The sequence below is a fragment of the Aplidium turbinatum genome, chromosome 2 (genome assembly GCF_918807975.1).
Source record: "Aplidium turbinatum chromosome 2, kaAplTurb1.1, whole genome shotgun sequence".
Taxonomy (NCBI): Eukaryota; Metazoa; Chordata; class Ascidiacea; order Aplousobranchia; family Polyclinidae; genus Aplidium; species Aplidium turbinatum.
The window spans coordinates 48,978,358-48,991,561 of record NC_137473.1 but is presented as its reverse complement, the minus strand read 5'-3'; the positions used below and the strand labels follow the sequence as shown (position 1 = coordinate 48,991,561).

General features: G+C 39.0%; 1 protein-coding gene across 1 annotated transcript in view; it reads left to right on the top strand.

Annotated features, from left to right (window-relative positions):
- LOC145764368 (tenascin-X-like) overlaps positions 1 to 13,204 on the top strand; it is a 71,698-nt gene that overhangs the window by 28,031 nt on the left and 30,463 nt on the right. Inside the window, exons 30-42 of the mRNA XM_082575984.1 lie at positions 133 to 270; positions 701 to 841; positions 1,589 to 1,723; positions 2,711 to 2,854; positions 4,043 to 4,177; positions 4,630 to 4,764; positions 5,450 to 5,593; positions 6,149 to 6,316; positions 9,000 to 9,131; positions 9,531 to 9,683; positions 10,839 to 10,973; positions 12,052 to 12,258; positions 12,650 to 12,784. Coding sequence (XP_082432110.1) covers positions 133 to 270; positions 701 to 841; positions 1,589 to 1,723; positions 2,711 to 2,854; positions 4,043 to 4,177; positions 4,630 to 4,764; positions 5,450 to 5,593; positions 6,149 to 6,316; positions 9,000 to 9,131; positions 9,531 to 9,683; positions 10,839 to 10,973; positions 12,052 to 12,258; positions 12,650 to 12,784 — 1,902 coding nt within the window. The remainder of the gene's footprint in view (positions 1 to 132; positions 271 to 700; positions 842 to 1,588; positions 1,724 to 2,710; positions 2,855 to 4,042; positions 4,178 to 4,629; positions 4,765 to 5,449; positions 5,594 to 6,148; positions 6,317 to 8,999; positions 9,132 to 9,530; positions 9,684 to 10,838; positions 10,974 to 12,051; positions 12,259 to 12,649; positions 12,785 to 13,204) is intronic.

Here is a 13,204-nt window from a genome sequence, read left to right as displayed (position 1 = left end):
CAATTTTTTTGATCTGTTTCGGGAAATGATTTCTTTCTATTTAACGAATCTTGTTTTACTGGTTGATTGTAAGTTATAAAAACTCTTTCTCCAGCATAAAGTTTGTTAGGAAAAACTTTTGTTTTGTTGCAGGTGGTTGATGGAGAACAAGGTTCAACCGCCTTGACCCTCACCAACATGATGCCAGACACTCCGTATGTTTTGCTGATTTCTGCTGTCAATGCTAATGGCGAATCGCAGCCACTCAGAGCTACTTTGACCACCCCTGCGGTAATCACATTGCAAATATCGTTGTAACAAAGGAGATTTAAAACCGTTAATACGCGCGCTTTATGCTTCCTTGTCTTTCCATCCACCTTGCTGATTTATCTAAAAACCTTCAACAAGAAACATAGAGGACGAGAGGGGTTTTACGATCGTTTGTGCATTGTTTGAAGACAAACAAGGACGTGCTTTCTGAAAAATAACTAAATTGTGTAGCAACTTTGAAGACATTCAATAGCTTCTGTTTAAGATTAGGCAAGTTAGCGTTGCCAATGTCCTTCATACCTATCTTGCTGTTAATTTACTATTTGTTAACTACTCTTAGAATGTTTTTGCGAATTGTTGTATAACAACGAAATACTGTACAAGAGTTAACTCATCGGATCTAAATTCACATTGTTGACCACTAAACTTTTGTGCATTTTCAAACTTTCAGGCCGTCCCAGAGGTTCCCCTGGGGGTCACTGTGAATGAACTTGAGCCTAGAATGTTAAGATTGTCCATTGACGGCCCTTCCGATGACGTAGATCATTATGAGGTCACATATGTACCAACGGTCGGTGCGGACTCACAAAGGGTAAGAAGTTTGATCCAAAGCATCACTAACTGTTGTAGATCAAGGTTGTAAATAATTAAGAGTTGGTGCTGCTGAAACATAAGCTCAATTTAACATGATTGGTTTCACGATGGCTGACATGCATAGATCCTGATAGCAAAGTCCGTCATTTTCACATAAAACATTATTAAACGTTTTTACACTAAAACAACAATGTAAAAAGGACTGGTTTTGCTGTCTGGAGATAGGCGATATCATATCTTGCTTTGAAACAATGCCTTTTTGCTATTTTTGTCATTTCAGTAGAATGGTACAAAAGCTGACACTTTGACAAAGCTATCGTGTTAAATACCATTCATCTTCTTCGTCGTATGAGCTGTTCTTCTGGACTATATGTTTGGGCATGATGTCATCAGCCACTCGACAGTTTCGTCATCCAGGGCCTTCAGTCCAAGCGCTCCATGTGGTGGTTGATGGATTGGGCAGTCATGGACGACATGATCTACTGTCTGGTCTGTGGCGCCACACTCGCATCCCGGTGAGGGAGCCAGGCCCCATTTGCACATGTCTGAACGAAAGCGACCGACGCCGGTTCTTCAATACCATTCATGTCACATCTGTACGAAAAATACGTTTTTTCAAAAGTCTACACAACTTCCAGTCAAAAATAGTCTTTTAAGAAGATTTTATTAGTGAACGTCATGGAGGAGGCAGTACATTATCTTCTGCCTTAATTGTGGCGTCAAAGCAATCAGAAATCTTTTATAGACCGTGCAGACCAGAGGAAACGAGCAAACAGTGCAATTGACCTTAGAACCGGGCACCCAGTACCGCGTGCGGATAGCTGCTGTCAACGAAAATGGGAAGTCCCCTTATCTGCAAACCTTTATAACGACGCCTCAGGTTATTTTTAGAAAAAGTTATTTGAAGACGAATCAGTTAACGTTCGTCGGTTTGACATTAACTTTAAATTGTTTATTTTTAAACCTACACTGTACAAATATTTCCCAACCATATGTTTGTTGAGTTACTTTTATTTAGGTAGGGTAACCAGTGGCCATGCTATACTGCAAATTCAGTGTATCACTGTATATAAACTTTGTCATATGCGTTACTTCCCTTACAGTACGATATTCCCAGACGGCAAAATTATGCTGTCTGGGTTGTAATTTTAACAGTAATGCTCTGTCCAAGCAGTGTCCAAAGTCAAACAAGCCGACAGGAATGACGTGGCCATCAAACGGATATCATGACTCGACTTTAGTAAATCCTTTTAAGCGACAGTGCGTGTGATTAATTTCGTGTGCTTAATAATGATTGAGTCATTAACTAATTATGCTCTATATTATCATCGTCATCATGAAATGGTCATGACCTTATGAGTCAATAATTACTACACCTTCTTCTACACCACTCCATCTTTTTGCTCTTAAATAAATATATGGTGGTTGATTTGTTGTTCAATATCGTCTCATCATTTCTCTCTTCGGCATTCCTCCATCTCTTTTCCTATCTCTTCGAATTCCCTCAGCAGTAGTGACGTTCCCGTTATGGGGGGTGGGGGGAGACCGGATCCACCTCCACGTGCCGCAATCGTCTTCACAGTCACATCCCGCCTCCACATCGATTTGTCTCAAGCATCTTCTCTTGTCAAGCCGGCCTTGCTGCTTTCTTCCTCAACTTGCCTTTTTCACGTTTTCTCGGCTCTTCCCTGTTTCTTACGACCATCCATTCGTAACTAAAACGCTCTGCTCTAAACATCATCTTCATCCCTCCTCAAAACATGCCTATACCACCTCTTCATTCGCCTTCGCCAACTTCCAAAATCCAAGAAGTCCCTTTATATTAACTTAAAGTTTTAAATCTTCTTTCTATCTCCCCTTTGTGCAGGAGGCATCACCTCCCGCCCGGCCCATCGCTTTTAGCGCCATTCGGCCCAGGTCGGATTCTGTCTCTCTGACATGGACAGGCCCGACAGATGATGTACAATATTACATTGTGGAATACCAATCTCGCAACGATAGAGAGCCTGCAGTGAGTACTCCGACAGAAATATGTTTTTGCTGTACTTGAATGTTACGTTTATCCCGGTGAAATCTGCGCACTGTTTGTGTAAGTTGAACGTGCGCAGTGGGATGTTGTTAACGTTGTGTAAACCCAATTACATTGTTAAACATTGCAAAAAGAAAATTATACGACTGTGAAATATGAAACTTAATGCTAAGGTTTAAACCAGTGGTTCTCAACCTTTCTGTTTTGGCGGACCCCTTTTGGTACCTTCGAAGCGGTCGCGGACCCCCAAAAAAATTTTATCTGAAATTTTGGTATATCGCTTTTCCTATAATTATAATGGAATCAAATGTTTTTGTGAGTTTCGAAACGACACACTTAAAAGAATTTGGTGAACTCGCGACACACTTATGACTATTGATGACATTAGAGAAATTATGTTATGAGCTTTATGTTGGCACATCAAAAATCAGTAAGCTATATAATCTATAATTATGTTGATTTGATGTTTTTCTATAAATTTTATCAAAAACCAATAGAATTTTGCGACCGTTACAAACAATTTCTTCCTTTTTCGTTTCTAATCAATATTAATTCGTTATAATCTTTGTCATCGCAAAACTGTGAGTGGTGATAGACTGCTGACCAACGTTTGTATTTCTAAGTTAAGCATTGACCAATCGACTACTGTCTCAAAAAAATTAAGTTGAACATAGCCTTATTAAAAAATTAATTCATTTATATGATATTTTTTTAGTTAGAAACCAAACCTTTGAACTTTCAAAGGACATCGCACCGGTTCGTTGGGAAGTACAGTTTGAAAATCACGGTAGCCTAATACACAAATAAAGCACAACCAACCAATTTTTACATTTCGTAATTTATCAATCATGCTGCAAACTCACAAGCTTTCACGGACCCCCTGAAATCGCTTCGCGGACCCCAAGGGGTCCGCGGACCCCCAGTTGAGAACCACTGGTTTAAACACTGAAATTACATTTCTGTACGTAGTTTGACTTTACAACTTCCACCAGAAACAATTTATTACCATCTACAATTCTACATCCTATCTACTTGAAGAGCTTGTGCTGAGTATAACGTTAGCTGGCATTTAGGTGTCATCCCAATATGGTGTCATCCCAAATCAAATTTGGTGAATTGTGCTTACACTTATGCCACGAAATCATATTATTGCTCACTTTGCCTCAACAGGTTATAAATACTCCAGGAAAGCAACAAACTGTAAGTTTGACCGGATTGCTACCAGAAACCCAATACAGAGTTGCAGTGAAGGCTGTGGGAGAGGGGGGTCACTCACCCCTACTAACAGATTACTTCTCAACAGAGGTAGGTCAAACGTCTTCTGGTGCAGCCTTTACTTATGTCTCAGCCTTACAACAGTTGCTGCATCAAATCAACGTAAAAGCGCGTATGTTGTATCTTTAATAAATTGGTGTAATTTTTTTGGTGTTTGCTAATGGAAATGATGGCTTGTGACTAAAAGTATAAAGCTAATACTAATATGAATGTAATGGGGCGTCCATCGATTAATTTTAAGTTTTTCGTGTTAAAAGTGGTATACCTGTTAAAACCGGTGTACCGTGAAGCGCTTCTACATTGAAAAAGTTCACGATTCAAATTTTCCTGGGCAAAGCTTTGTTGCTTGAAAGTAAGAACTTCGAGTGTGGGACCAGAATGTTCACTAACATCGTACACACTGTACATTAAACCTTGTTTGGCAAAAAACGTTCAGTCGGTGGCTGTGAGCAAGTGAAACAAAAATATGTACCTGGTTTCAGCCAGCTGCACCACAACCAAATGACATCACAATAACTGGAGCTTCGCCCGACGAAGTGACTTTTGACCTGGAAGGCATTACGAGTCACGCTGACTATTACATTGTGAAATATCACCCTGTTGGAAATGAAGGACAGGTTTGGCTTGAGCACGTTCATTTTTGAAAACTAGGTTTTCATTTGATTTTGTTGACATTTTGTTTCCTGGCTGGGGTAACCATGGAAGCGATTGTTTAACAAATTTTTAACTTACAAGAATAATTTATTTACTTTGGTATCAGAGCTTCAAAAATATTAAAAAAAAAAACAGACAACACATAACTTCGGAATGTCTTCATTTCTTTTGTCATAAGGACTCAATGCGTTGCATACTAAGCACACGAAAATTTCAAATAAATCTAAGGAAACATTACTTTTAAAACCTGTTTTTTTTTTAAATCCGTTGATCTGATAGCGTTGAAGCTGAAGCTTCTGCAACTATGTCATACCCAGACAGCAAATCAACCGTCTACAGACGTTAAATCAACATAAAAAACGGTTGATTTGCTATTTGGGTATGAACCACAACAGCGAATGTTGTTTTATCAACGAATCTTATTATGATGAATAGTATCACAAAATTAAAAAAAATGGCTAAATTAATATGTGAATTACACGCTCAAAAAGTTTTTGTTTTCGATTTAAGTGTAGATTTAAGAGTACGTTCACACAGAACAACTATAAATTTAAAAAAGAATGCTATGTCTAAAAAAAATGACGTATGGCGTTGGTGAAGGACCAAATCACAGCCACTCTATTCATATTGTTTTTGATATATCTGCAGGAAACTTCATTTACAACAACAAACCAAGAAATTGTATTGACAAGCCTCCAACCGGGAACTACGTACAGAGTGACTGTGATTGCTGTTTTGGGCAACGATAGATCAGAACCGCTTGTAAAAGAAATCACAAGCTCTCCTGGCCAGGTGAGTATGCTGCCTCTTGTGTGACGTAGCAGATGGATTGGTTTTTAACATAACATGAAAAAGTTTAGGTTTTAATATATTTTGTTTCACTAAAACCGTGTTAAAAATGATAATGATATTTGCGGCTGTTTTTAGTTCAACAAAAGTTCTTTAACAGGTGATTTTTGAAGTAGAAGTAACCTACTATCTATTAATAATCCCTTCTTTTTATGTAATCTACCCAAAATGCATTACTATTTAAAGAAAAAAAATAGCCTCTGAAGAAATTTTTAAATTGGAAAAAAATGCGTTTTCATACTTTTGTTCCTACGTTGCCCCAAGGCATTGACAAACACACATGCCAACGGTCTGCCAACATCCATGTCGTTGCCATGGAAACCGCCAAGCGCTGAACATTTTTCATTTCATTTCTTTTTTAGATTATTTATCACTAAGGTGTAATCTTTATCATGCAATAGATATTTCACAAAATGACATTGAGTTCATTTCCGCCAGCTCCAGCAAATAGCGCGTAAAGTGCGGTATTATTCTTAATTATTCTTAACCGTCTTTCAGGTTGTTGAGGCCGATAACCCCGTGGCCCCCGAAGCCCCAAGCTCCATTCGGCTCTTGGAGAGGGGACCGGACTCCGTGTCCTTTGTTGTTGATGTTCCTGAAGCCTTAGAGAATGACGACTATCTTCTGGTTACGTTCCGACCTACAAGTAGAGACGGAAATACAACGGTAGCGTCATTGAAGAATTTCAGCTAACATATTGTTTACACTTGTGATAGTTTTTCAACACAATGTGCAATTGTGCATATTATGTCGCATTCCTAAATCGGTCTTTTAATACATAGCCCACAAAGGTTCAGTGTAGGCTACTTGTATGAAATCTCATTGCCGATGAGTTTTTAGAGAACTTTTGAATGAAAAATGTTTCACTTTTAGTCTAGGTTACATAAAAATTGATTTTGTAAACTTAACAAGAACTATCGACAATCGATCATTGTGGTGACCAGTAGCGCACCCAGAAAAAAAGTTTGGGGGGGGCTAATTCAGAAATGTCGGACGAGTGGTTTGCGACAATAAGGACAGTGACAATAGGCCAATGCCCATCCCTTTGATTAATATTTAAAGGCACTCACTTTGCCAGTGGCTAGTGGCGTACAGCTAGTGGCGTAGCCAGTAATTTTGAAAGGGGGGGTTTGACGGCCGGCGGGCAAAGCCCTATGGCGTGTTCGCCTAAGACGACATCCAGTGGCGAGGGGTCTGGGAGGCCTCCCGCAGAAATTTTTGAAAAGTTACTTTGAATTTGGTGCATTGTGAGAGCATTTTCAACAAAAATGTGGGTATGAATATTCCTGTAAAATGGTGCTGTCCGGTGGCATAGCAAAAGGATAAGATCATGTTTTCTTCGGCATTTTTCCAAAATAAAGCTGTCTCTATGTTTTTTCGTTGCTAATTCCTGGCTGAGATATTTGAATGTTTACTAGCACCATCAGCTTCCTCATCCCTGCGTCCACTCTTGCAATCTTCTATAGATCTCGACGTTTTCGTCATGTATGACAAAATAGAATTAGCTTTCCGTTTGCCAACACAAATAAGTGCGAAAACAACAACTAGCACGAAAACAATTTAAAACAAAACACTAATTTTGTAAAAAATAAATTTGATGTGGACGTTTTTTCCACTTACAAAACATTCAAATTTAGTTCGTATTTTCAACTAAAGTCCCAGATGCCTTCGTTTCTCTGTTCAAACGTCATATAGGCTACAGTTTTACATGTCCGTGTGATTCGGCATTGATGTACGGTACATCGGTACGTATGTCCACCAGACATTTGACCACAAAAGTACAGGAGTATCTGAACTTTAGGGAGTTAAAGAAAAGTGCCATTAAAAACCATATCATGGAGTGTTCTTTTTACTCTGATCGAAAATTCTCTGCCGACTCATTTAAAATTCTACGCAAAGACAAATTCCAATTTGACACAAAATTTAGGAAGCACTGTTAATCAAACGCTATAACTCAAATTTAAACAAACAATTATTTGCTGGAGGCGAGTCCATTCTCTTCAACATTTACTGGATATCACCTTCCCTGTGGAGCAAATTTTTTCGTAGTTATTTATGTAGTTGCCTTTTCCTAATGTAATTTTACCTTCAAGAAGTTGGAATATATTGCATTTTTATAAATATTTTCAGATTCCTGATGAGGGCTTAAGTTAAACCGAAAACGTTCAACTGTTAAAACTATTTGTAAGTTAAATATGTAAAATATATTGTTATAATGCTCAGCCCTGTTGTAGCCTATTGTTGTGTTTCATACCTAACCTGTAAGCAAAATGTATAAATGAGGAGGTAAGTGTGTGGTACAAGTAGCACCTTTGAACCCTGGGCAGTCGCCATGGATTGTTACACCATGGGTCTCGGGGAACACTGGTCTTGATCACACATCAAACTAACAAGTGGGTCCACGTCCCACCTCATGGGCAACAACCTCGACTGGTTGGCTAAAACTTGTTAGAAATCCTGCTGCCTTGCAGGAAATACTTTTTTAAGTAAAGGCTAGGCCCACCGCCAATAACTGTGGTTAGCGTCAGGAAGGGCATCCGGCTGGAAAATCTATGCTCCAAAATATTATTTAAATGCAGCAAAAGAGAGATTGTTGGATATGCTAGAGATGAGAGAGACCATAGACCAACTGGCAAGGGCAAATGGAGTAAGATGGTATGGACATGTGATAAGGAGGGAGGAAGGAAGTTTTCTTAGAAAGGCACTAGATCTAAAGGTGGATGGGAAGAGGAAACGCGATCGTCCAAGACGAACGTAGAAACAACAAGTGAAGGATGAGTTTAAAAAAGTCGGACTGAAGGAGGAAGATGCAAGGGACAGGGTGAAATGGAGAAAAGGGATTAAAACAATTGCTGCGCGGAAACAATCGGCCACCCCCACTAGTGGGGAACAAACCGACGATGGATTATGATGATGATGATGAGGAGCATACAAAAACTTCATTTTTAGTGGCGGGTTTGAGGGGGGCTTGAGCCCCCTTAGCCCCATGCTGGGTGCGCTACAGGTGGTGACTCACGGTAGCCGACGCTTTATTCAGGCATGGCCGATGATGATGACGCGAAAATTTTATTTTGAAAACTTTCTAGGAAATGCTGTCTGTCCACAATCTGACTTATTTTGAGGAGTATAAACGCAATTTTCTTAATAAAATTAGTTTACTTTTTCAAGCAATTAGGTTTGTATAACTTTCGGAGAGCTATAATATTGCAGTGCTATAAAAATATGAAATAAGGCAAAATGTATCAAAATATTGAATTTTTTATTTTGATATTTTAGACATCTCTAATAGGCTAGTCATGTTGAGTTGCGGGATCAGTGAGAGTTTGATGTATTTTACACATACTCGCAGGAGATCAAGTCATATACCAACAACGTCAAGCTTCCCAATCTAGTGCCTGTGACGCGATATTACTTAGCTGTGAAGACCGTTGCGAATGGATTCGAATCCGAACCTTTCACTACGTACTTCACCACTGAAAGGGTGAGTATTAAGAGCTGTCCTCAAACAGATTAGCAGATATGATGGTATATGTACATTGTACAAGTAATGTATCTAGATCTTTTGCAAAGACCTTCCAAGGTATGTTCAACCTTGAAAAGAGCTGTATGATTAGCTGAAAACGGTTATTGTTTTTTTTTTTTTTTATTATATTAAATGTAGGCCTACTGCTGTTGCTGGGTTAGACTATGTCTATTTATGGTTTAAAAAAGTTACCTCTCTACCCAAATTGTAGTATGTTGTAATGTTTAAGAAAGTTATTGACAAAATGTCTACAACTGCAGTGGATTACAGGACATCAAATTCTTCTTTTTTAACTTTGTTTTCCGAACTCTAGTTACTGAGATCTTTTCAAAACTAACCAGGAACACTATCATTCAGGCCAACACGCAACCAGCTCCTACTAACTTAAGAGCTACCACAATCTCAGATGATGAAGTCGTTATCTCGTGGGATGAACCGGAAGACCTAGATGAAGTTCGTCGTTACCTCGTGGAATATAAACCTCAGTCTAGGCAGGATCTTCCCTTTGTGGTGAGAGAAACTTTAGCCGCAGCAAAAGAGATTTAGTTTTTTTGCCGCGTGGTAGTGTACTACTGTACTTGTCAGAAAGATTGGTTTTGTAAAGTTTTGTAATTTTAAAGGTACTGTAAAGAAAAAGGCGATCTTGTGTTGGTTGTATCTTGTTTCTAAGAGGTTCTCTCTTTCGAGGTCGCTGTATAGCAGCTTTCGTCCTCCATCCTTCTCTGCCATATGGTTGGCGAATCGCAGCTGCTCGCTGAACTAGTGAGTGCTCAGCCTTGTGCTGATAGCCGGGAAGAACGCCCCTTTCTTCACAATGTCCTCTGCCCTGGCGCCTGCTGGTTTTGTTGGCTCTTTCTTTGTTTCCACAAAGATAAGAGTTAAACTGACTGGTAAAGCGGTGGTCGAATAAATTTGTGGCAGAATACGGTGCGATACTGATGAGCCCAGCCTCATGGGCGAAACACGTGTCTATCGCTGTCAATTCTTGCTACAAATCGGCTGCCGAGAAACATTGGCTAGTTTGTTGGCCATGCCAAAAATTGCCATGTCATTGCCGCACAGTCTCGCCATCTCCATCGTCCACGCATATTGCACTGTATGTTCGTTTTCTTAGGTGGTCCTTCTTTCTCAAAACATGTCCAAACCATTACAACATCTGTTGGCAGCATGCTGTGATATAATGATATAGGCTAGACAATAGACATGCAGTACTGCAAGTAGTAAGAAGTCTTGCCGTAGATAAACTTTTGAACATTCTTTACTCCATAAATTAGGCTACAGTGTTTTATTATTTCTAGTATTACTTGATAACATTGATTGATTGGTTTATTTTTTTGTGCAATATTATAACATCAAAATCATTAAATAATGCAGCACGCTTAACGAACACAATTGAAACAAAGAAAGATAACAAATGTACACTGCATCTTTGAAGTAAATCACAACGGGAAGCTGCGAAGTGACCATGACGGTCTTCGAGTCAAGCAGCCACCCTCAGCCAAGTCGATGATAAACATTTAATAAACATTATACTACATTATCTACACTTACAACAAAGAGTCAAGACAGAAACAAACTTGCATCCATGATATGTCAAAATTTCAAGTTCCAGTATTAGGTGTTTTGTTTTTTGTTGTTCTTCGTAACTTTTTTTCGTATTCACAGAGAATGTACGCCCCGAAAGGAAACCCTTCTTCTACCCTGACGTCTCTCACCCCGGACACAGACTACTTTGTAAGAGTCAGCACAATGCACAAGAGAGGTGACACGACCAATGCAGCAACCGCGACCTTCAGAACGGTATCTAGTCGTTAATTTTATTTACGAAATGTTGATATAATTGGTTAATAAAATTTTGTGATTTTTAAGATCAGTTTTCTAGTTGAGTTTTTGTGCTGACTCCAAATTTGAGCTCGATTTTTTTTGGTGTTTTATGGGTTTTGTTAAAATGCACTATGAATTTTCATTTCATAATTCCACAACACCTGTCAGATGTATACTGTGCAGTATTGTAGCAAAGTTTTTGAAACAGAAAACACCGGTGAAATACGCATTGCGCTAGACTTTGTAGGCCAAACCTTAGCAACAAAACGCGCAAGTATCTTAAAAATCTGATATGGTGAGTACAATGTGAAGACATTTATGAAATCAGCGTCAAAAATACGTTTATGCACAAAAACTATCTTCGATTGAAATTTGCTGTTGGCTAGTGCAGTGAAATAACGACACAGTTGATTCAAAGCAAACATGCATTTATTTTAAACTGTTTGGTTTGGTGGCCGTGCTTAACTTTACTTTCATCGACGTATGCTTTATTTACATGGCATGCACGTTTTAAACTTTTGTGGTTTTGCCGCCGTTTCCTTTTGTTGGTTTGTTCCTATAAACTATGAGTAACTTTATCATTGCTGTTTTTTTTTCCGACAAAGAAAAATAAGTTGAATTGAATGCAATGGAATAATGTTCTTTACGGCTTATGCCTGCCCGCCAGCAAATGAATCACTTTTTACTGTACATGGTATGCAGACGTTGAATCAATGTAAAAATGTGATTGATTCACTGGCTGGTGGCCGACAAGAAATGTAATCTTCATATTCACCTTTGCAAGAAGTAGACCCTGCTCTCAAAGGGCGTCGAACCAATTACTCTTGCAGAATCCATCACTCGCTTTCACTGTTCAGCCACACATGAAACTATTCACAAGATGCTGCATTGAAGCACGAACTCTTGTTGTTTATTACAAAAGTTTCCACTTTTAGAAATGTTTTTACATCTCTTCAAGGTTGTTGGACTTGGTAAAAATCTATAAAAGCCATTTTCTTAATTGTTATTTATATTACTGTTTATTATTACTAACATCATTATTATTGTTCTTTAGCATTCGAGAACAACCATTGCCCCGACCCAACCTGCCAGCACTGAGGCACCAAGACAACGGACCATTGGTGCCCCTCGAGGGGTAGTAGTAAGCAGGCGGCAGTCAGAGCAGGCCGAACTACGATGGTCCCCAGCACCCAACCTTAATATGATCGACGGGTACCTCATTGAATTCGAACCAACTTTTGACAGACAAGGAAGCCCTAGGGTGCGTGATGTTTCTTTGAAAGCTACAGCATAGGTTGCTTCTTTTCGACGACAGTCTGGCTGACATTGTATCAGTGACGAACTTATTTACTTTTGATCAGATTGACCAGACTTTTCAACCATTTTGCTCCAAGCACGAAAAGGTTTTCAAAAATTTCTAACATTTTTTAAATTTTAGAAACCTGATAAATTTGTTAGTTGTCGTTCCTCTCGCAGTAACAGTAAATAGGAGCAGAAAACAGAATAATAATTGTTTAATTTTCAACGTCCACACATTTCTAAACGGTTAGAAAAACCTTTTTATTCTTTTAAAAGTTGTATTTACAAAGCTACAAACTTCTGCTGCATCACTTTCTTTACATTTTGATTCATTAAGTACTGTATCTTTGCAGACAATTCGTCTTCGCAGCGAAGAGACATCAGCAACTCTGAACGACTTGACACCAGGCACTGAATATCGAGTGCGGATCTATGCCGTTGTGGATAGTCGCCAGTCTGAACCTGCCACAGCTACATTTATGTCCGAGGTAAAACTACGTTATTTTACCGTGTTATGATGGAACTTCGCTATAAATGTAAAAATTTTAAATAAGGTTTTACTTCCACGATCACCAGCTACGTCATAAATTCGGTTTGCTTGACATGGTATGCAGACGTTATTGACGTTATTGACGTTATTGACGCAAATCGTCAGCGTATCCACTGATCTATAACTTCGATGCTTTTGTGAAGTGGGTTTCTTGCTCGAAGATCTCCGTGACTTTGTTCTCCTGATTTTATGGAGTGGGTTTTTTGTTGCGTGATTGCCGTGACTTTGTGCTCCTGATTTTGTGAAGTGGGTTTTTTGTTGGGGGATTGCCGTGACTTTGTTCTCCTGATTTTATGGAGTGGATTTTTTGTTGGAAAATTGCTGTTACTTTGTGCTCCTGATTTTGTGGAGTGAGATT